The 23,789-nt window shown below is 41.9% G+C and overlaps 1 protein-coding gene across 2 annotated transcripts in view; it reads right to left on the bottom strand.

Moving 5' to 3' along the window:
* Nucleotides 1–6,653: 6,653 nt before the first annotated feature.
* LOC122943622 (synapsin-2-like) overlaps nt 6,654–23,789 on the bottom strand; it is a 294,778-nt gene continuing 277,642 nt past the window's right edge. The window contains exons 11-13 of one of the 2 annotated variants that reach the window (XM_044301506.1): nt 11,590–11,616; nt 9,410–9,418; nt 6,654–7,131 (exon numbers count right to left, since the gene is read on the bottom strand). In XM_044301506.1, coding sequence (XP_044157441.1) covers nt 7,030–7,131; nt 9,410–9,418; nt 11,590–11,616 — 138 coding nt within the window. In that variant the 3' untranslated portion in view covers nt 6,654–7,029. Of the gene's footprint in view, nt 7,159–9,409; nt 9,419–11,589; nt 11,617–23,789 lie in introns of both variants that reach the window. The other variant, XM_044301505.1, reaches the window with a different exon arrangement.

The following is a 23,789-nucleotide window of genomic DNA, read 5'->3' as shown; positions in this document are numbered from 1 at the left end:
TGCCTCTTCTCTCTCTGCCCCAGCATCTGCCTTTTTTTTTTTTACTAAGGTCTTTTTCACACCATGTTTTTTATTTTCCGTTAAACATATCCATTTCAATCAGAAATCATTCAAAATGGATGCATTTAAAAGATACAGGCTTCTACAGAAAAAAACATATGCCAAAAGTGTGTTCCTTTGTTTTTTAAGTAAGATAAAATAATGATATTCTTCTATCCATCCAGCAAAAAACAAAAATAAAATAAATAAATGTGGTACTTTTTAATGCAATCTAGCCCAAAAAAATCAATTAAAAGTAATAGGAGGATCTGTTAAATATATTGCATAGAAAAGTATACGCTTTTTTCCATTCGTTTAACTGATCCTTTTTTTTATTTTTGCCTTCCACTGCCAAAAAAGGCTAAAAATTCAACCAGTCACAAGTCCTGCAATGCAAACTCCACCCTGTTTTCTATACTTGCCTTGTTTCCATATAAAAATGAAAAAAAAAGGATCTGTCATAAAAACTGACATCAGTTTGCATACGTTTTGCGAACAGATCTAGTTTCTCAAAAAAAATTAACTTCTGCTTGAAATAAAAAATGTGTGAAAACACACTAGAAGTCTCTGACTAGTGCAGTGCCAGCACTGATCGCTAGCAGCCCTGCTCCCTCGGCACTTCCATGGTTTGTTAATAAGCACTTGGTAGATAGAGGGGAACTGGGATGCAGTAATCAGCGCTTGCAGTTATTGTTATTGGCTCAATTGCCCATGGCTTTTAGGAAAACTGGGTAAACCGAAACCCTTCATTTATCTGGGTCAGACATATACAGTAATTGTTACACACAGGGGCACAGGTAGAGGGCTGTAAAAAGCCAACATCTTTTGCCTGCATTCCTATACACTTACTGTCAGTGCTGATCACTGCCAACCCCATTCCCTTTTCTCTTCCCATTGCTTAGAAACTAATCAGGGGTTGGACGGGCAGGCAGATAGAAGAGAGTAGGACTGCCAGCGATCAGCACTGAAATAGAAACAAATCTTTATAAAATAGGCAGGGACTCAGTAAAAACAACTAGCAAAACTAGCTAACAGTGAAATAATTATATATATGCAGGGAAAACAGCAGCTGGGACAGGGAGAGGGGAGGCAGGCTGAGAAGCCTCTGCATCTTATAGTTAGCCATCTTCTGCGTACAGTACACACGAATACAGATTGTCCTTAGCAATGCTCAGTAAGACAGCTTTTTAAAAAAAATAAAATTATACAAAATCCACTAATAATGTATATTATATGAGCACTGTTACTACATATTCTTTTTTGTGAAACTGAAATGACAGTTACACCTTAGTCTTTAAATCAATGAAGAGGTGTCATAAAAGTGTGTTCACCCCTCAAGGAAAATGATGTAGCACTAGGTCCAGCTTACGATCAATATTGGTGGATGTCCAGCTACAAGGCTCCCACTGAAGTGGTTCAGTGCAGTTAAATCTTTATTGGTGTGTAAGTAATATAATCATGTAATTTTATAAGGTTAGAAAGACTTTTATTATATTTTCAATCCTGCTCAAAAGAGGAAAAGGATAGTGGAGAGAGAGATATAATGTAAGGACATAAAGGCGTGGAGAGAAGATAAAAGAATAGCCAAGGCCCTTAACCACAGAAGCATAAGTCAATGCTTGGTACATGGTAAACATGATCATATCACTTATATGAGATGGGACTGAAGCTACGTAAATTTAAAACATTTCTATCATACTTCTGTCAAAGGGTCGCAATGACCCTTTAAAGTACATCGTAACTTTCCTACTCTAACTTAAGTTCTCCCTGTAAACTATGGTTAATCTAGCAAATAAATAATATAATCTTTTATTTTCTAATGGACTGTACCTTTAGGAAACGTTTCATTCTTGTCCATTTTCACGTGCAAGTCTAAAGAAGGATGATGTTACAAAAGTACAAGGAGGCTTGTAGGTAGACCCTTTCTGCTCTTCATATTTGACCCCTGAGTGAATAATACACGTTTGACCTCCAATAATAAATAACTTCATCAAGAGGAACTGAACACAACAGACATATACTTTGATATATACTAAAACTGACCTTTGGGTGGCCATTAAATTCTTGCATAGTATACGGACATTATTTCTATAAACTTCCAGAGATGTTCTCTCCCTCTATAGCCAACACAATATGACCTGACTCCTCATTATGGCAGCATCGTATAATACCTTGGTACAGTTTCAGTGCCATTTCATTGGGTTCCTCTGATATAGACAATATATACTGACTTTGTTGTATAAAATATTCAAGACTTACAATGACAGTCTATGAAATGAGTCTGAAGCATGCATGGAAGATGAGGAATACAATTGCCCGTGTTCATTGTACATATCAAATGATCTACTATTGTACTGATTTCATTGAATGACAGGAACATTTTTACATTTAAGGTTTTAGAAAAAGTTGGAAAAATAATTCACCCCAAATATTCCCCTCAGAAAAAGCATACCATTTGCAATGTTTTTGCTAAGCATTGAGATGACCATGGACTGCACTGTTTATGGCAGAATCAGCAGGCAATGTGATGTCTATTTGGCACTGTCTGACCCCTTTGGATGTTGTTTTTTAGGGGCCACCACAAACATAAGACAAGTTGGTTTTTCTCTATTAAGATATTTTGTTTTATCCTATTTCTACCAGTCTCACCTCTTCGCTTTGCAGATAAAACTCAGCTTATTGGAAAAAATACTGGATTTTCGCAGTTGGCAAAAAAAAAAAGAACTAAACAAATGTCACTTGGGTAGCTGGAAATTTGACATCATATTGGCTAAATTCAATTCACTTCAATTGAATATGAAGGTCATGGAAGACTTCTCTCACTTTTAGGGGCTCACTGTTCCAATTTCAAGATCATACCAAACAATGAACTTTGATGTCCTCATCAATATCATGCATGGCCCGGATGCATCCACCCACGTTTTTTTGCATATTATTCATGGCAGTAGCACCGTAGCTACCTAGCTCTAGACGAAATATGGGAGATATTCATGTGCTAACATCAGTGGTACTAAAGGATTGTGTCAATAAAGACATCTTAGCCAGATGGAAACTCCGAGCCCCAACTGTTCTTGTCTGCCCCGCCAATAATATAAATTGCCTCAGCTCAAACTGGAAACATTTTTGAAATGTTTCAAAAACATTCATTATAAAATGTGACCCTTTTGAGCACTTTTGGTTCAAAATCATTCCGAATGAAAACAATCAGATCTATTATTATGTCAATTTACCATCCAACTTTTACAGCGCAAGGGAGTTGACTACTATGATAATTTGCAGATTTGTAGGGAATAAAATCCACACCAAGGGGAACATTTATTAAGACTGGCGTTTAAAACTGCCATTAGCTGGTGGTCCATCCGCCAAAGTTATGAAGGCGTGGGCCTCTCCATAACTTCGGCGCATCCAGCTCCAGTTATAAATGTAAGACAGCTTCTGAGCTGCCTTACATTTAGACCATTTTCTAAGGTATAGAAAATGATTAATGAGACGTCCACAATTTTAGACTGCTGTGAGCGGGGCGAAGTGAAATACGACTAATGTAGGCGTATTTCAATATAATAAATGACCCCCCCCCCCCCCCCCAAGTCCGTAAGTAAATCCGCAACACATTTGCCAGAAGAAATCTGAGAATAATCTGACCGATCCACATGAGTAAATCCGCAGCATGTAGATGGGGTTTGGAAAATCCCATAGACTTGGACTGTACTGTACTTTGCTGCAGAATCTGCAAGAGAATCGTAATGTGTGAACTTAGCCTTAGAGACATGAGCACAAGCTGGACAGAGGCACATAGAGTTCAGAGCCATAGGCACTCCATGTGCTGCAGCATTGTGTCTCCTCACGGTGCCATATTACAGAGACAGTCTCCTCTAGGCTGATAATGTAGACATAATGTCATACCGTAATTACATGAAAGCGTATACTGGGAATAGGGCGTAAATCTGTCCTTGATTTATTGCAATGGATATTCCATTTTGCAAATTTCAATGTTTAGACCCAAAAACCATACACTGAAGGCAGGTATTATTTCCTTTATTGCACATTAAGCTGTACAAGATATTTCACATAAATCACTGCAGTCAGACATCCATCATGTACTCTGTGCCACATAACCGGCTTTGTACAAAAAAAAAATTCTAACAGGAAGAGAAAACTGTAAAAAAAAAACCAAAAAAAAAAAAAAACAACAAATACATGGAATCTACATTTTAAGACAACTGACCCGCTTCCCACAACATTGCACTAAAACATGCTTACATGCCAAAAATATATAGTAATCTTAAATGTTACTAGCGGCATTTAACATCTTGATGTATCGTAGGAACAGAATTAACCCTTTAGTGGCTTCCCATGTCGGCTTAATCCTTTCCTGATGCCACACTGCGCACACAGAATGACAAAGAGACTCAAGCGGCGGGACCCACACGTAACTGCATGCACCAACTAGAAACATTATACGTATGTCTCAACTGTGGGATGACCAGTGTATGGGACATGTAATGAGCCAGTAAGGCCGTTGTGAGCCTACAATCACTATTTTAGCTGCACAAAATGACAAAAGATGACCTCTGCTGTACAATGAGCGCTAACAATTGTATTCCTCAAGCCCCCATTGTCACTTCTCAATCTCCCCGGTATGCAGCAGTGAACGCTTCGGCAGTCGTTAAAGTGCAATGGACTCCATAGTCTGTCAGGATAAATGATGCCTACTGACACTTAGTGATATCAGCCCTTGGATTATGATATTCTGGATATATGGGCTCTTGACTGGGGCAGTAAAATACAAACACACACTTAATAAAAGAACAAAAGGACACAAGTTGGTATGAAGAAGACAATGGGGTAAATGAGTAACAACAACAATTGGGACGCAGGGTTAGTGAAATCAGTATGAAAAACACGTTCCGACTCACAAATGTTCAACGTAATCCAAAAAATGTTATTAAAAAACATGCCAAAACTTAAAAGGGTTGTATGAGATTAATACAAATGGTCTGCTGTCTTCCATAAACAGTGCCACTCATGCACATAAGCTGTATCTAGCACTTACCCTTGCAGCTTAACCTTCTTGGTTGGTTGACCATACCCTTAGGATACCACCACACGGTCAGGTTTCCTGATGCAGTTTTGGGAGCCAAAATCAGGAGTGGATCATAAAAGGAGAAAAAGTATAAAAGACAGACACTACTTCTCCTATTCTTTGAATTCACTACTGATATTGGCTTCCAAAACTGCATGCAGAAACCTGACCGTGCTGTCGTACCCTTAGAGTTGGAATTCTGTCACTGTCCTAGATTTTTTTCAATGGATACTCCTTTAAATGATAATAATTTGCCCGGCAATACCAGACACAGCTCATGGATAAGAGTGGCAATGTTTCTTGAAGAAAGCAGCCATGTTTTCCTAATAGTCTACAACCCCTTTAAGAAAAAATAAATAAAGAAGGAACGCGAGGACTAGAGTAAACCAGCATACTACACTGGTGACTGTCTACTCAAACACAACCGATCAACCAGTGGATTAGTCTTGGAACTTATCTTCTAATAATCCTAAGACATGGTGTCACGAGCCTTATTAAAGCACCTCTGCAAGTAAGAACAGGTCCTTCAGTTTCTGTAGATATTCAGCATTAAACAATGGTGACTCTTGTGGTGAAATGTTACACACAAAGGATTTGAATGACCACACACGTAAACAGACAGCAAGCATCATGATGTGTCCACTGAGCCGAACAACTCAAGCCGGTGAAGGACCATCCATACTAACAGCATAACGCTCGGTATTACACCCATCTAGTTAAGAAGACAGAGGGTTCACTGATATAAAGTATAAATATATCACCATCTCATCTAATCTATACATTGTACAATTCCTCCCAAATCTCACGGTGGCAGTCTATCCGTGTCCATAGCTGACCCGATCAACCATACTATGATCTTTGGATCAACGTAAGAATGAAGGCAATAACTGTTGTACCCATAAAAACCCTTATGCACAGCATGATTGCCTATTGCCTCTTTGGGTAGTGCTAAGCTATAAATCAATGTGAGAGTCAAATCACACGTTATGGCTATTGAGAGATACATGTATAACGAGAAGTTAAGGAAGACCCTCCGAGCTTCTCGGTAATATTTACATCTCAGACTGACCACGAGAGCAAGGTATAAGGAGTATGCAAGTATGTGGAGAAAGAAGGTGATCTGCAGAAGTCACTATTCCATAGATACATGTTTTTTCAATCACTTGCTCTGTGCTCTTAGTAAGCCACAAAAGCCAGAACAGAATAGGTGGACTACAAGGAAACATATCACACTTTATCACAAATATTGCACTAGTGGCCTATCCATATGGCGTGCAAATCACACTTATACAGGAATGCTAAAAAGTACTGAATGCACACCTCCGCATGAAGAATGTCATTTTATGGAGTCACGGATTAGACGGTACTAAAGTCCATGTTTACTAAGTTTACTCATGCTAACAATGACAGCAAAATCTATAAAATTACAAAAAGAAAGTAGCCCCGAAATTCAACAATCTGGATTTCAACTCATTGATCTTCTTAATCGTTTCATGCAAGCCATCAAGTGATCTCCAGGTCACGTGTTCACACGCCCACATACATACGTACACGCTTAATGCAAAGTCTGAGGATTGCAACGCGAGTAAGGTGTTATTCCCCACGATACGTAAAAAAAAGGAATAGATTATAATAGTAAACAGTCAGGTTGGACTTGAAAGAGGCACAATTCTGGGTATACTGGTAACATCAGCTCCGAACCACAAGTTAAACAGAGAAAAGAGAAGATAGCATCACAGGCGAGGACATAGAGAGGGAGAGACTAGACAGGAGGAGGTGACACTGCATAGAAAAACACAGTCCAGGTCAGCACTGAAACATGGCAAATACTGCACAACATTTTTGATTTCCTTTTTGATTTTTTTTTTTTGTATTTCTTTTGGCTAGAACCCCTCTTCATCACCCCCTCACACAGCCTGGACTTGTTTTGGTCCTACTGCAACGCCATTACAGTCGAGAATGTACTGCAAACAACCTTGAGGTGGAGGTCGTTGGGCTGGAATCTTGCTCTGCTCAGATTCTTTCATCGTTCCGCTCTGAAAAACAGAAATGAGAAACAAGGATTAGATTTACCATTTTGTCTACAGATTTAGGTCCCATCTGGACAGAAAACACAAAAGGAGACCGGAATAGATTTATGACTTCAAGGTGGGAATCAGGATTTATAGTGATATTTCAGCTACTGCAATACAACATGTGTGTGTGTGTGTGTGTGTATATATATATATATATATATATATATATATATATATACACACAGTACAGACCAAAAGTTTGGACACACCTTCTCATTCAAAGAGTTTTCTTTATTTTCATGACTATGAAAATTGTAGATTCACACTGAAGGCATCAAAACTATGAATTAACACATGTGGAATTATATACATAACAAAAAAGTGTGAAACAACTTAAAATATGTCATATTCTAGGTTCTTCAAAGTAGCCACCTTTTGCTTTGATTACTGCTTTGCACACTCTTGGCATTCTCTTGATGTCTTCCAACAGTCTTGAAGGAGTTCCCAGAGATGCTTAGCACTTGTTGGTCCTTTTGCCTTCACTCTGCGGTCCAGCTCACCCCAAACCATCTCGATTGGGTTCAGGTCCGGTGACTGTGGAGGCCAGGTCATCTGGCGCAGCACCCCATCACTCTCCTTCATGGTCAAATAGCCCTTACACAGCCTGGAGGTGTGTTTGGGGTCATTGTCCTGTTGAAAAATAAATGATGGTCCAACTAAACGCAAACCGGATGGGAATAGCATGCCGCTGCAAGATGCTGTGGTAGCCATGCTGGTTCAGTATGCCTTCAATTTTGAATAAATCCCCAACAGTGTCACCAGCAAAGCACCCCCACACCATCTCCTCCATGCTTCACGGTGGGAACCAGGCATGTAGAGTCCATCCGTTCACCTTTTCTGCGTCGCACAAAGACACGGTGGTTGGAACCAAAGATCTCAAATTTGGACTCATCAGACCAAAGCACAGATTTCCACTGGTCTAATGTCCATTCCTTGTGTTCTTTAGCCCAAACAAGTCTCTTCTGCTTGTTGCCTGTCCTTAGCAGTGGTTTCCTAGCAGATATTCTACCATGAAGGCCTGATTCACACAGTCTCCTCTTAACAGATGTTCTAGAGATGTGTCTGCTGCTAGAACTCTATGTGGCATTGACCTGGTCTCTAATCTGAGCTGCTGTTAACCTGCGATTTCTGCGGCTGGTGACTCGGATGAACTTATCCTCCGCAGCAGAGGTGACTCTTGGTCTTCCTTTCCTGGGGCGGTCCGCATGTGAGCCAGTTTCTTTGTAGCGCTTGATGGTTTTTGTGACTGCACTTGGGGACACTTTCAAAGTTTTCCCAATTTTTCGGACTGACTGACCTTCATTTCTAAGTAATGATGGCCACTCGTTTTTCTTTACTTAGCTGCTTTTTTCTTGCCATAATACAAATTCTAACAGTCTAGTCAGTAGGACTATCAGCTGTGTATCCACCTGACTTCTCCACAACGCAACTGATGGTCCCAACCCCATTTATAAGGCAAGAAATCCCACTTATTAAACATGACAGGGCACACCTGTGAAGTGAAAACCATTTCAGATGACTACCTCTTGAAGCTCATCAAGAGAATGCCAAGAGTGTGCAAAGCAGTAATCAAAGCACAAGGTGGCTACTTTGAAGAACCTAGAATATGACATATTTTCAGTTGGTTCACACTTTTTTGTTATGTATATAATTCCACATGTGTTAATTCATAGTTTTGATGCCTTCAGTGTGAATCTACAATTTTCATAGTCATGAAAATAAAGAAAACTCTTTGAATGAGAAGGTGTGTCCAAACTTTTGGTCTGTACTTGTATATATCTTATAGGATATATATACGTTTGATCTACAGTAGCAAAGAAAAGGCTTTCAAGGTCACTAAGAGGTTTCCAGGATATATCATACGCCCCTTTCATTGCACAATCCGGCACAGTGATGTCCACCTGAGAATGGCTGCAGCTCACTCGAAGATGCTGACTTGCCATACCGGACACTGATACACTAGTCTGGATGTCACCTAGCGTGATCAGATTATCAGCAGTCTACAGCTTCTTCCAGTGTGCAATGCCAATGCAGAGCTCTTGAGGCTGACATGTCGAAGCAACTTAATATGAGTTGAAACTCAAAGCCTCTGGGTCCCAATGCAAAATCTGGAACGGGCTCTCCATCTACCATGTGCCATTTTCAATACCAGTGTCTTTGAGTTTGTCATAGGAAGAATTTTGGGCTCCCACGGGCACCATGGCCGAGGCACAACTTCTACCTCTGTAGCCCATATACCCACATCTTAGGCCGGCCAGATCCGCTATTCTGTAGGCAGATAGTAGAGGCAGGTGGGGGAAGGCACAGAGATAGTAGAGGCAGGCAAAGCACACTACTACACTATAAACCTCAGCTATAGAGTCTGCTGGTGAGAGTCTTGGGTCCTGTTTTGTACAGGACAGTCATCTATCGCTGGTGGACAAAGACAAAAAAGATAAAGAATTACCAGGCTGGAACAAGTTGCTAAAAGTATAGAACCACTACATTTAAAGTGGGTTATCCCATGATTAATGTAAAAAAAATGAAAATCAGACATCAAGTTGTACATGGCAATCTATAACAAACTTAAAACCAGCCCTGTACCTCAAGTAGATCTAAAGATCTAAATTTTTAATCACATGCAGATGCAAATGTATTCAGATCCAGGTGCTGGTCTGAAAACTGTAGAATATTTATTTGTCAGACAACCCCTTTAATTTCAGAAATGTATTTGACTAGTGCCTCAGATATTACTGAATTGTTGCTTCATTGCACAAAATGGCCGCCTCTTCTGTCTGTACAGTAGGAGACAGGAACACTTCAAAGTTCAGCCAGTAAATTAGCCTGGCTGGACTTTAGCTGGTGAGGTGATCCTACAATCTGTTTGTACATGAGCAGTATCACGGCAGATCATTAAAGTGTGATTGTCTTCCCAAGAATATAAAGGCATAACAGAACAGTAGCGCCATACAACAGCAAACATTGTGCTAGTCATTAACTACACTGAAAATACTGTGTCACATTGGAATCCTTCTTTACGACATCTAGTAATATGAAATATCCATCCCATGCTGGATGGGTAAGCACACTATTTACAGGAGCAGGTTACTCAGTAGCTAGCATCTCACCAGAGAAATGGCCACGGGTGGTAATAACAGGTTCGGTTTACAAGTTCTGATGACTCTCGACTAGTTTTATTTACCTTGTCCATGATGTCTCATGAGGAAATAAAATGAACGGCAACAAAGATTCATGAGCCATAAAAACATTTCACAAGTCCATGAATATGATGAAAACTGTAGCCTCCAGATGGTGCAAACATTTCATTCACTTTTAGGTGGGGTTTATTAAGCTTCTACACTAAAGTCACAAATGTTGGCGCAAGTTCTTTAGCCCCTTTCAGATACTATGTCATTTTTGTAAAAAGTCAGAACGGCATGAGTGGGCCAAGGGCAGAACCTCTGCAGCCTGACACATTTCACAATATGTGCTTCAGGAAACTGGCGCAAGTTACTCCTGGCTCTCAGTTCTGGTGCATGGGCGCCCTGAGATGCCACAATTATTGGGTGCATCATAAAGGGGTTTTCCGGGTTTATGAACCCAGACATATCCCCATTTTCACCCAGGGTGGCCCTCTGATATGAGCATTGGAGCATTTCATGCTCCGACACTCTCCCTTGCCTTGCGCTGTATCGTGCAGGAGAAGGGCTTTTTGGTTTAAATTTTTACACTGCTAGGCGGAGGCACTAATGGACAGGCTTTATTGCTGCCCTAGCTGTTTTACAGGTTAGGGCAGCGCTAAAGCCCGCCCATTAGTGCCAGTGGCGTCACCAGGCAGCCTCCGCCTAGCTTACCCATGAAGAGCCCAGTACGTCACCGGATCTCAAGAAAAAGCCCTTGCAATGCGCGATACAGCGCAGGGCAAGGGAGAGCACTGCAGTATGAAATGCTCTGATGCTCATGTCAGAGGGGCTGAGTGGGGGAAGAAAGGGACATGTCCAGATTCAGCTCTGAACCCGGACAACCACTTTAATAGTTGTGGCGCATCTCACATCTGCGCAGAACAGATTGAGATCACAGTACAAAATGTCGGTCCTCCTTAGGGATCATGCACACAACCGTATGTTTGGTCTGCATCCGATCTGCAAAAAAAAACATTCATTTCAATGGGGCTGCAATGTACTGTCTGCTTTCGCACGTCCATTCCGCAGCCCCGCAAAGAAGATGTGGCATGCACTCGACCAGGATCGTGTGCATGAGCCCTTAGTGTTTAAAAGTTGCTTTTTAGAATTTTGCTTTTCCTTCACTGAATTCAAAGAGAAATGCAACATTATGTAAAAAACACAATCTGGTCCATAGACTCAGTTCTAGTAACATTTTCTAGGACTGTTTCTTAAACAAAAATGCACATACTAGCATGCTGTTTTGCCATGTTATTTTCTTAGCAGTTTTACTGGCCTTGCAGCTCCCACAGGGGTTGTCATCTGGCTCTTCTGAATGCCAATAACACTTCATGTTCTAGAATCACTGCATAAATAAGAACATTTTCAATTTAGAAATCAGAAAAATGTGACAAACCTTGTGGGAGCAGCAACGGTCAGGGATGGTTTAGGAGATGGATAACTGGGCAACTGCCCAGGGCTCACATCCTCCTAGGAGGCGCAAATATACTGGATCCTCAGAGCAACCTGACAGTGGAGCTTGTAAACCTTTAATGTCCTGGCCTTCAGGGACCTTAACATTAATCCCTTCACAGTCCTAGACCACCAGGGACTTTAAACCATTTTCTACTTAGACAATGTATGATGGTATTGTTTGGTAGCACTTTGTTGGCATTTATAGCAGTATGTGGGTATAAACTCCTTGCTCTTGTGCGCACCAGAGATAGGAATGACATGCTTGGTTTGGATTGAGCACCACCAGACTCACCACCAGTGAAGTATTCCAAGCAGTATCTTACAGCACAAAAGCATAAATCAGCGATGTTTCAGCATGCAGGTCTGCTTCAAGGAATTACACGGCATGAAGAAGGCCTGCTTGCTGACATGTTGCTGTCTTATGCATCTGTGCTCTGAAATAAAGCAATGTGTGAATACTTCACTTTGGCGGTGCCTTCAACTTTCTACCTAGTTACTTGTATTAATTGTCGAAGTCAAGGGCGGGTGGAAGTAATCTCATCCAGCTTTTCCAGATATAACTCAAACTGATGAAAAAAAAAAAAAAAAAAAAAAAAAAGAGTATAAAAAGAGCATAAAAAAGTATGAAAAGAATATAAACTATCACAAAAGATGACCAAATGAAGTTATCCAAGTACAATGAATGGCAGGAAATTAATCCATGTCAGAAATGTTGTCCTGGAATGGAATTCATAGTTCAGGAAATAAGGGGTCAATATAAACTTTTAGTTTTGGGGCTATTCCTGGCTTTTAGATATTTACATGTCACTTGGTTAAGTGCATTAGGGCAATGGCCAACAGTCAACGAAATATATACATCTCCAAGCTTTACCGTTACAATAACAGTCTACATCCTGGTGAAAGGACCCATGCTATTAGCTGAGCCTTAAGTAACATTTTGTACTTAAGATTTTATGATGGTGCCACAAGACATGCCTCCATATCTACTATGTTTTCCCTCCTCTCCTTTACAATCTCCAGTTTGTCTTTTTTAGGTATGTCCAATATTGTCCAATATCAAGAAACATGATGACGCCAAAGGGACTAAAAGGCATTCACAAAAATCATAGGGCCCCACAGCAACATTGTGGAGTAGAATGGGAACCTACGAATGTACAACCTTTTTTTTTGTTAAAAAGTCCTTTCAGGACACAACCAAGTCCTTTTTTGTTCTGTCAGTACAATAGACTTTTCAAGGGTTTATTCCACAATATGCATCACCTATCCTCAGGTTAGCTGATTTATCGGATCACAGGGAGTCAAACCACTAGGAACCCTGGCAATAGTTAAATTGAGTTGTTCAGAGGTCCCCTCTGTGAATGGTGCGGTGCATTTGCTCCATGGAATTGAGTGGACCGATGGGCCATATCGTGCATTACTGAGGACTTCAAGGGGTTTTCCGGGATTTTAATATTGATGACCTATCCTCAGGATAGGTCATCAATATCAGATTGGTGGGTGTCCACCGCCGATCAGCTGTTTGAACAGCGCTGCCCTCCCTTCGTTGTTTACCTGCTCGCTGTCGACATTGCAAGGGTGAGAAGGTATAACTACAAGCTGTTCCATTCACTTCTATAGGATGGCTCCTTCTTATACACTTGAATAGGAGCACAGCTTTCTCTTCAAACAGCTAATGAGTGGGGGTGCTGGGTGTCGGACCCCACCGATCTGATAATGATGACCTATCCTAAGAATAGGTCATCAATATTAAAATCCCAGAAAACCCCTTTAAGGACCTCTCGTTCTCAGGATCGCTGGAAGTTCAGTGGTCGGACTCAACGCAATCCGATATTTATCACCTTGTGGCTAGGGGAAAAATACTTCTTTGTGGGATAAAGTTAATAGAGAGCTAGGGTGCATATGTTTTACTGCTGCTCCATTCAATGTACTTCTGGCCATCAGATAGACCCTCACCCATCTAAGGTTTATCATCTACCCAGTGGATAGGTGATTTCTGGCTAATAGTGTACATTAACCTAACAATAATTGATTAATTGATTCAACTAATGGTTGAAAAAAAGAATCACGCAGGTGATTAAGTAATATTGCCTAATCGCTGCAAGCACATTGACCTTGATGAGATTCCAAATGAGCATGAATAATTAAAAGCCAGAGGCAGGCTGCCAAAAGTGATCATAAAGGTCTGGAAGGATAACAGTATACCAGGTAATGACTGGAATTTTGTTATATTTAAAGAACCAAAACCATTGAATAACCTTCATGGCAACCCCAGGCCAATATGACATGAATGACATCACACAACTTTGTGGGTTTTATCTCTCTACTTACAGGTTTTGTTACTAGACTCGGACTGGCCCACCGGGGAGGCAGGGGATTCCTCGGTGGGCGCCCAATCTCCTGCGCTGGGAGATAAGACAGAGGAGTAATTATTTCTCTTGTTTCTCAGGAGAGATAATTATTGTAGCCACTAGGTGGCAGTATTGTACAGTGATGCAGCCTCCTACTGGTGTAAATTGTACAGGAGTCCCCACAGAATCTTCTAAGCTTCCTGGGCTGCTGGCCGTGAAGGAGGAGAGAACATGTCTGGCCACCCTCCTGCCCTCCCTGCTGTTAGAAAACTGTGGCTGCTGGAGAGAAGGACTCCTCTGCAGTGCTGGGCTGATTTCTCAGGTGTGTGACAGTAGTGAGCTGTAGGAGACTGTAAGGGGAAAATAGGGGATTTGTTTATAGTAGACTCAGATCTGTGTATGTGTGCTGCTCTCTGCAGAGTTCAGAGTGGCATTGGGGGGGACTGCCCTAGGTCCCCCCCCAATACCTCTGCTTTAGGTGCACCCCCATTAGTGCCACAGCTTCAGATGCCCCCACTCTAAATGCACCCCTAATATTGCCTCTTCTCCAGTTGCCCCCCTAATACCCTGCCTCAGGCGACCGTAATGCCTCTGCTTTAGGTGCACCCCTATTAGTGTCCCAGCTCCAGATGCCCCCACTCTAAATGAACCGCTAATATTGCCTCTTCTCCAGTTACCCCATGTCCAGGATCCCCACTATTATCCTGCCTCAGGTGACCCTGATGCCTCAGTTTCAGTTATGACCCTCCGTTTATGCCCTTTGCTCACATTGCTCCTCTAGCACCTTTGCTTGGGCTTTGTTAAAGGTTATGACCTGCAAAGGGGGTTGGACTTATGCCTGAAAAAAGTTCTGCACAGTGCGTCACATTCTCCAGTATTGACATGTATGGTTTACATGGAGGTAGTGATAATATTCCGTATTTACAGACATCACTGCTGCCAGGTAAAGAGATACTGGTGGTGAAGTGGTGGAGGATTTAAAGTGAATGTCCAGGTTTTCAAGTTACCCTCTCCACACCGTAGAGCATAACTATATGATTAGTAAGGTCCGATTCTGCGACCCCCACTGATCCCAGGATTGGGTCCTGTTCCCCCTTTTTGATGGTATGGTAGGCCACACATATGCCCTGCTGCTCCATTTATTCTCTTTGGGACCAGTGGAAATAGCCAGCGCTGTACTCCGCCATCTCCATTGACCCCATAGAAAATGGATGGAGAGACAGGGCATATGCTTGACCTGCCCCTTAATCAAGAAGGGGGATCAGTGGGGGCTCCAGCGTTCAGACCACGACAGATCACTTAGTTATCCCCGATCCTGTGGATAGAGGATAACTAGAAAAGTGGACACAGGCCCTTTAATGGGTGAGCATTTCTATTTTAGTTTGACACATACTGTATTTTGGTCCAGATTTTTTATTTTAATTTTTTACACCCAAAGAAAACCTTTAAAGGGTTTCTACCACATCGTTTTGAAAAATTTAGCTGTCAGACACTAGCGATCCGCTAGTGTCTGCTCTACCAAACAATGCTATTATAATAGCTTTTTGTACAGCCGTTTCCCTAAAAAACGAACTTTTATTGATGTGCTAATGAGCCTCTAGGTGCTATGCGGGCGTCTTTTCAACACCTAGAGGCTCGGTCTATCTTCACAAAATGCCGCCCAGCGCGTCCCTCCAGCCCGCCCATCTCCTCTGGAATGCGATCCTACCTCTGAGTCAGCGGACGAATTCTCGCGCCTGCGCCGTGCACGTCTGTCTTCGGCGCAGTGAATGTCTGACCGCTGCCTGCACAGACATATCAGTCATCGGCGCAGACGCAGTGGAGATGTCTGTGCAGGGAGCGGTCAGACATTCACTGCGCCTGCGCCGAAGACAGACGCGCCGAAGACAGCTGGAGGGCCGCAGGTTGAGCATCCCTGGTTTAAGCCATTCTGTTGTTGATTTACTTCTATGGTTTGGGTTGTTGTCCTGTTGCAACTCCCATCTTCTGTTGAGCTTCAGCTGGGGGACAGATGGCCTTAAGTTCTCCTGCAAAATGTCTTGATAAACTTGGAATTAATTTTTCCTTCGATGATAGCAATCCGTCCAGGCCCTGGAGCAGCAAAGCAGCCCCAAACCATGATGCCCCCACCACCATACTTCACAGTTGGGATGAGGTTTTGATGTTGGTGTGCTGTGCCTCTTTTTCTCCACACATAGTATTGTGTGTTTCTTCGAAACAACTCAACTTTGGTTTCATCTGTCCACAGAATATTTTGCCAGTACTGCTGTGGAACATCCAGGTGCTCTTGTGCAAACTGTAAACGTGCAGCAATGTTTTTTTTGGACAGCAGTGGCATCCTGTGGTATCCTCCCATGAAATCCATTCTTGTTTAGTGTTTTACGTATCGTAGATTCACTAACAGGGATGTTAGCATATGCCAGAGACTTTTGTAAGTCTTTAGCTGACACTCTAGGATTCTTACTCACCTCATTGAGCAGTCTGCACTGTGCTCTTGCAGTCATCTTTATAGGAGGCCACTCCTAGGGAGAGTAGCAGCAGTGCTGAACTTTCTCCATTTATAGACAATTTGTCTTACCGTGGACTGATGAACAGCAAGGCTTTTGGAGATACTTTTATAACCCTTTCCAGCTTTATGCAAGTCAACAATTCTTAATCATAGGTCTTCTGAGAGCTCTTTTGTGCGAGGCATCATTCACATCAGGCAATGCTTCTTGTGAAAAGCAAACCCAGAACTGGTGTGTGTTTTTTATAGGGCAGGGCAGCTGTAACCAACACCTCCAATCTCATCTCATTGATTGGACTCCAGTTGGCTGACACCTCACTCCAATTAGCTATTAGAGATATCATTAGTCTAGGGGTTCACATACTTTTTCCACCTACACTGTGAATGTTTACATGGTGTGTTCAATACAAACATGGTAACATTTAATTCTTTGTGTGTTATTAGTTTAAGCAGACTGTGATTGTCTATTGTTGTGACTTAGATGAAGATCAGATCACATTTTATGACCAATTTGTGCAGAAATCCATATCATTCCAAAGGGTTCACATGCTTTTTCTTGCAACTGTATGTTCTATGTATCAGTGGTGTATGTACAGCATGTGACATATGTATCAGTGGCATATGACCCGTGTATAAGTTTCTTGTGTACTACATGCATCCAATGAGTGATTGGTGTATCACTGTAAGGGCTCATGAACATGACTGTTGGATGTTTTGCAGTCTGCAAATTGCGGATCCGCAAAACATGGATACCGGGTGTGTGCATTGCACATTATGCGGAACAGAACAGCCGGCCTCTAATAGAACAGTCCTGTCCTTGTCTGTAATGCCGACAATAATAGGACATGTTCTATCATTTTGCAGAACAGCCATGCGGACATGCAGACACGGAATGCACAGAGAGTAAATTTTTTGTTTGCTGCCCCATTAAAGTGAGATGAACCGTACAGACATGGAAAAAAAATAAGTTAGTGTGAAGGAGCCCAGTCCGACACTGTTTGTTACAATGACGTTTCACATGTTGTCGTCGTACCAGCAGGCGCCGGCTTCTTATGGGTTTGGATTGGTGATGTTGTGTTCAATGGCGGTTCATGTTGCCGCTGTTATGTACGTTCTGGCCTCAGTTACTTGTGTGAACTGTGCCAATGTACTTGTATTCCTCCTTGGTTCTGTATAGCGAGGGTTAATCTTTCTCTGGCTGTGTGTGCACCCGCTCTTCTAATGAGTTTGTTAAAGCGGCTCTGTCACCAGGATCAAACCTATTAAATCAGACATACTGGCTGGTAAGGTTGATTATGTTGATTAAAACTATGGGGCACATTTATTAAGACCATCGTTTTAGACACCGGTGTGAATAAAGCTCTATAGGTGCTGGTGGATCTGCAGACGTTATTAAGAGACGCAGGTGCAGGCCTAGTGTCTATATTCATATATCGTGCTTGTGAATAAAGCAGTAATGTGTAGATTAGCTTTCTGAGCAGATCTCAGTGTGGTGAAGCTATAGTACATAGAGTTTATGATATGTAGATGCTAGGACACAGCTTTGCCCTCAGCCTGATGTCTGGTCCTGTCAATCAATGGGAAGCGGGGAGTGTGCAAAGCACAGGGGTGTTAAAAAACAGTACTAAAAGCAGTCAGTCCCACCTCCTGGTGCTCGAACTTCTCATTTGCATATGAATAAAACACATGTTTCTCTGCAGCTGTTTCGCATAAAGACAAAAGAAAGGTATAGTTTTAATCAGCATAACAAGCCCTACCAGCCAGTAATGCCGGGCTTAATATGGTTGATCCTGGTGACAGGACTGCTTTAAGTCTGCTATATATGTTCCTGAGTTACAGTATGTATCAGTCTGCTATAGATGTCTTTTGAGTTCTATAATCTGCCCTGGTTGTGCAACATGTCAATCTTTGCGTCAATATCTGCCTGGCCTCTCAATTGTGAGCCTGAATGGTGCTTTATCTTTCTGTTTGTATTAATGTACCATTGTGTCTGAACTGTGTCCTGAAGCATCCTTCCACCTTGATGCCTTGACCACTGCCATCCATCATCTGCTATGTCTGAACAGGCTCCTGAAGTTGGTATGTGTGTCTCTTGCAGTCCGTCTGAATAATTTTCTTAACTTTCTGCACATGTATTTGCTATGTCTGAATGGTTTCAGACAAGCTCACCATACCAGTCTTTTTAGTACTGTTGTCACTACTGGTGCCTGAACCATCATCAAATGTGTGAACGTGCAAAAATAGTTTGTGTACATAGTCACGATAGGATCAATTAGAATGAGTAACCGCCACTCAGCAGACAGCTGTCAATCCAACTTCTCAAAGTACAAAAATTCCCCTATTACTACAATACAGCAATTAGAAAGATGTCGGGCTGTTGCCAGCTTTCTAGACCAATGATCTATTTCTTCAGGATTGTATGTCCCTGAATAACTGCCAGCAATGAGACAATCACCAGATCTTCATCCTTGTACCATACCAAAGTCAGTCACGGATCTGTAAAGCTCTGTTCACATCACATTTGGGACATATAAAAAAACAAAAAAACTTGCTTGCTTTATCTTTCTGATGGATACAAACATATGGCATAAGCTTGACTGTACATAAAATAAGTATTCCGATGTTAACCTGTCAAATCTACTGTATGGTACAAGGACACTTTTTTGGCTACTCCCTATAAAACCCCATGTATAGTATACACACATGTCAGACTATGTCTCATAATGTGGCCATGGCCGTAAGTACAGGAGGCAGTGAGGATATCTGATACAACCCATGCCGCTTCCTGAAATAAAACCTTTTTTCTAATATCATACAACCCTGTTAACCCTATAGATGCATCTGGATCTCTGGATCAGAAAATCTGGTCTTCGACCTCTATAAAAATGGATTATGAAATTACTACCTCAAAATTTTGGGAAAAAAATGCAAAATGGTGTTCAAGGTTGACATTCACTTTAAAACACCATGGGAGTCATTTATCAAATCAGATATGTCAGGTTTTTGGTCTAAAAATGTTGCACAACATGCCAATTGCAACTTTTTTGTGACATTTCTGCGACATTTTGGAGATGCGCCACTATTCAATGTGATCTATGTTTAAGGCGGAAAAGTGAGATTAGACCCGGGTTATGGCACATTCTATAATCTGTGTCTCTTGAATTGTTGCAATAAAGTTGCATCCTACACCATTCAGATATCAGATCAGACCCCATGCCTCAGATCAGACCCCTATGCCTCAGAGCAAAAAATAAAATAAACTTCTAGTAGATCCAGCTCTCTTCTTCTTCCTTCCGGTCTGTGCTGTGACCCGACGTGCACAGGGTGAGGTCACAGAGCGCCGATGTCTTCACGCTGTACGCACTCACAGCAAGCAGCAGAGGACCAGGAAGTGGTGAGTACAGAGCCCGGGGAGCGCTGCATTCACCCCTCCCGGTCCTCCAGTACTAATGAGCGCTTCTACACTACGTGCAGAATTATTAGGCAAATGAGTATTTTGACCACATCATCCTCTTTATGCATGTTGTCTTACTCCAAGCTGTATAGGCTCGAAAGCCTACTACCAATTAAGCATATTAGGTGATGTGCATCTCTGTAATGAGAAGGGGTGTGGTCTAATGACATCAACACCCTATATCAGGGGTGCATAATTATTAGGCAACTTCCTTTCCTTTGGCAAAATGGGTCAAAAGAAGGACTTGACAGGCTCAGAAAAGTCAAAAATAGTGAGATATCTTGCAGAGGGATGCAGCACTCTTAAAATTGCAAAGCTTCTGAAGCGTGATCATCAAACAATCAAGCGTTTCATTCAAAATAGTCAACAGGGTCGCAAGAAGCGTGTGGAAAAACCAAGGCGCAAAATAACTGCCCATGAACTGAGAAAAGTCAAGCGTGCAGCTGCCAAGATGCCACCAGTTTGGCCATATTTCAGAGCTGCAACATCACTGGAGTGCCCAAAAGCACAAGGTGTGCAATACTCAGAGACATGGCCAAGGTAAGAAAGGCTGAAAGACGACCACCACTGAACAAGACACACAAGCTGAAACGTCAAGACTGGGCCAAGAAATATCTCAAGACTGATTTTTCTAAGGTTTTATGGACTGATGAAATGAGAGTGAGTCTTGATGGGCCAGATGGCTGGATTGGTAAAGGGCAGAGAGCTCCAGTCCGACTCAGACGCCAGCAAGGTGGAGGTGGAGTACTGGTTTGGGCTGGTATCATCAAAGATGAGCTTGTGGGGCCTTTTTGGGTTGAGGATGGAGTCAAGCTCAACTCCCAGTCCTACTGCCAGTTTCTGGAAGACACCTTCTTCAAGCAGTGGTACAGGAAGAAGTCTGCAAGGTAAGAAAAACATGATTTTCATGCAGGACAATGCTCCATCACACGCGTCCAAGTACTCCACAACGTGGCTGGCAAGAAAGGGTATAAAAGAAGAAAATCTAATGACATGGCCTCCTTGTTCACCTGATCTGAACCCCATTGAGAACCTGTGGTCCATCATCAAATGTGAGATTTACAAGGAGGGAAAACAGTACACCTCTCTGAACAGTGTCTGGGAGGCTGTGGTTGCTGCTGCACGCAATGTTGATGGTGAACAGATCAAAACACTGACAGAATCCATGGATGGCAGGCTTTTGAGTGTCCTTGCAAAGAAAGGTGGCTATATTGGTCACTGATTTGTTTTTGTTTTGTTTTTGAATGTCAGAAATGTATATTTGTGAATGTTGAGATGTTATATTGGTTTCACTGGTAAAAATAAATAATTGAAATGGGTATATATTTGTTTTTTGTTAAGTTGCCTAATAATTATGTACAGTAATAGTCACCTGCACACACAGATATCCCCCTAAAATAGCTAAAACTAAAAACAATCTAAAAACTACTTCCAAAAATATTCAGCTTTGATATTAATGAGTTTTTTGGGTTCATTGAGAACATGGTTGTTGTTCAATAATAAAATTAATCCTCAAAAATACAACTTGCCTAATAATTCTGCACTCCCTGTATAATGGAAGCACTCATTAGTATTCGCCCCATAAGATGCACTGACACCCCCCCCCCCCCCCGTTGGGGAGCAAAAGTGTGTCTTATAGGGGTGAAAATAAGGCACATGAAAACTGTGCACCATTTCATAAATTTGGTCCAACCACACAAAGCAAAGCCAGACTTCAAAGAGACATAAAAACAATCTCAAATAATAAATGACCCTCCCATATTTTTTACTAATGTGAAACCTCTAAGTGTTTCGATTACCTTATGGGGGTTCACTTTTGGAAAACCTTCTTTTATACTGTATGTCATTAGCCAAAATGCTGACTTTGTAAGAGTCAATTAGAAAAGAACAAAGAGAAACCACCTTCTCCATGTCTGTTCTTCCTGGTGATGTCAATGGGGTGAATTTACACACCGCAATAGCTATGGATTTTCAGTGTGGATTTTGCACAGTATGGCTGGGTCTACACACGTGTCATACGGTAATGCATCTAATGGTTGTTAATGCGGTGGAACATGCGACGCCATGACTCTGAAACAACAATTAGAGAAAACCCAACACTGGTGAATTTTTAGTCACATGTGACTTTGCCCCCACTGACCACAATGCAAGTTGTGTGGGACTTTTCAGCTGTGTTTTTACAGCAACACAGGAACTTGCAGGCATGTTGCACACATTTTTGGTCGATCAATTTCTGAGGCTGTTGCCAGACGCCGTGTAGCCATAGCCTCAATCCACAGAGATTTATAGTACAAAACATGTGGACAGGTTATTGAAAACCCCATCAACATGTAGTGAAAAAATCTGTGCAGAATTGATTTAATGATGGAGATTTTGTAATCCACAGCAAATTAATCCTGCTATGGGTCTGTCAAGGATTTTTATTGTGAATTTTACCTTTTGCAATGCATAGGGTGACATCTGCAGAAAATGTGCTGCAAAATATGCATGCATAACATACAGATTTTACCCAGGAATCTGGTGAAATCCGTAGCAGAAAAAGTGAATAGAAGAAAGGATATTTCACAGTGTGCTTTAGCACATATCATTAAAGTTAATGAGAAATTGCTTTGGCCGGGGAAGAGGAGGGTGAGACAAACTTTACAGCAACATCATATATCAAACAGAACTACCGGATGGTAATACTCTGGGACTGCTGTTAAAAGTTTGGATGAAGAGCATCCCCTACTGGTCAAAAGTGTTCAGAAGATTACTCTATGCAGGTCGCATTGTCAGATTGTACTCATTCAAAGTGTTACAAGCAGCAGGTACGGACTCATTTAACCGATTTGAGTCCTAAGGGCGTTATCCTGGCGACCCCTAGGTCTTCACTCTTTACCCCTCTACAGGGAGATGGCCTTCGTTGCAGGGGACTAACCAGGCCACTACCTCTTGGAATAGTCCCAATGTAGTTGACAGCTCATCCATGGAGGTCAGAGACACTGATGTGAAGCATAAAGGGGTCAGGCAATATTTGTAGTCGGTAAACAGGCAGAGGTCAGGACAGGCAGAATTCGTGCACTTCCATGAAACTAATCTGAGGTCAGGGCAGTCAGCAAGGGGTCAGTATAGTGAACGATCTAAGGTCAGGGCAGGCAGAGGAGTAACAGAGTTGGTTAACAGACAGAAGTTCGTACAAGAGCAGAAAATCACTGATTAAGCTAACAAACTAGGAACCTAAAGCTCAGGCAAGGAGTGGAACCACAGTCCAGCATACATATAAGGGCAGATAAGAGCATTAGTCAAGAGGCTGCACAGAGTCAGAGAAGATTAACCTTTGCAGTACTGCAACAGAGGTGAGTTACACTGAACAATGGCCCTAATGCACACACAGACAGCTGATTCCCCGTGCGCACAGGACAGTGGTAGCCATGAACTTCCATTGTAACACAAAGGACAGCTATGAACTTAAAGAAAACCTGGCACCTGTGTATAATAAATGAAGGCCCAACTTACTGAGAGACAGTACACCTTGTTTCACTGCATGCACAATGCAGTGAAATTTATAGTGTCCCTAAAACAGTCATGGTCACAATGTCCTCCTTAAAAGTGACATCCAAAGTTCTCCCATAACAGTGACAGTCAGACCAGGGTTGTGTACCCATGCTCTACAACAAAGGTTGAAACAA

The sequence above is a fragment of the Bufo gargarizans genome, chromosome 7, assembly GCF_014858855.1.
Source record: "Bufo gargarizans isolate SCDJY-AF-19 chromosome 7, ASM1485885v1, whole genome shotgun sequence".
NCBI classification, from domain to species: domain Eukaryota; kingdom Metazoa; phylum Chordata; class Amphibia; order Anura; family Bufonidae; genus Bufo; species Bufo gargarizans.
The sequence above is the reverse complement of the archived record's forward strand: the minus strand, read 5'-3'. Positions and strand labels throughout refer to the sequence as shown.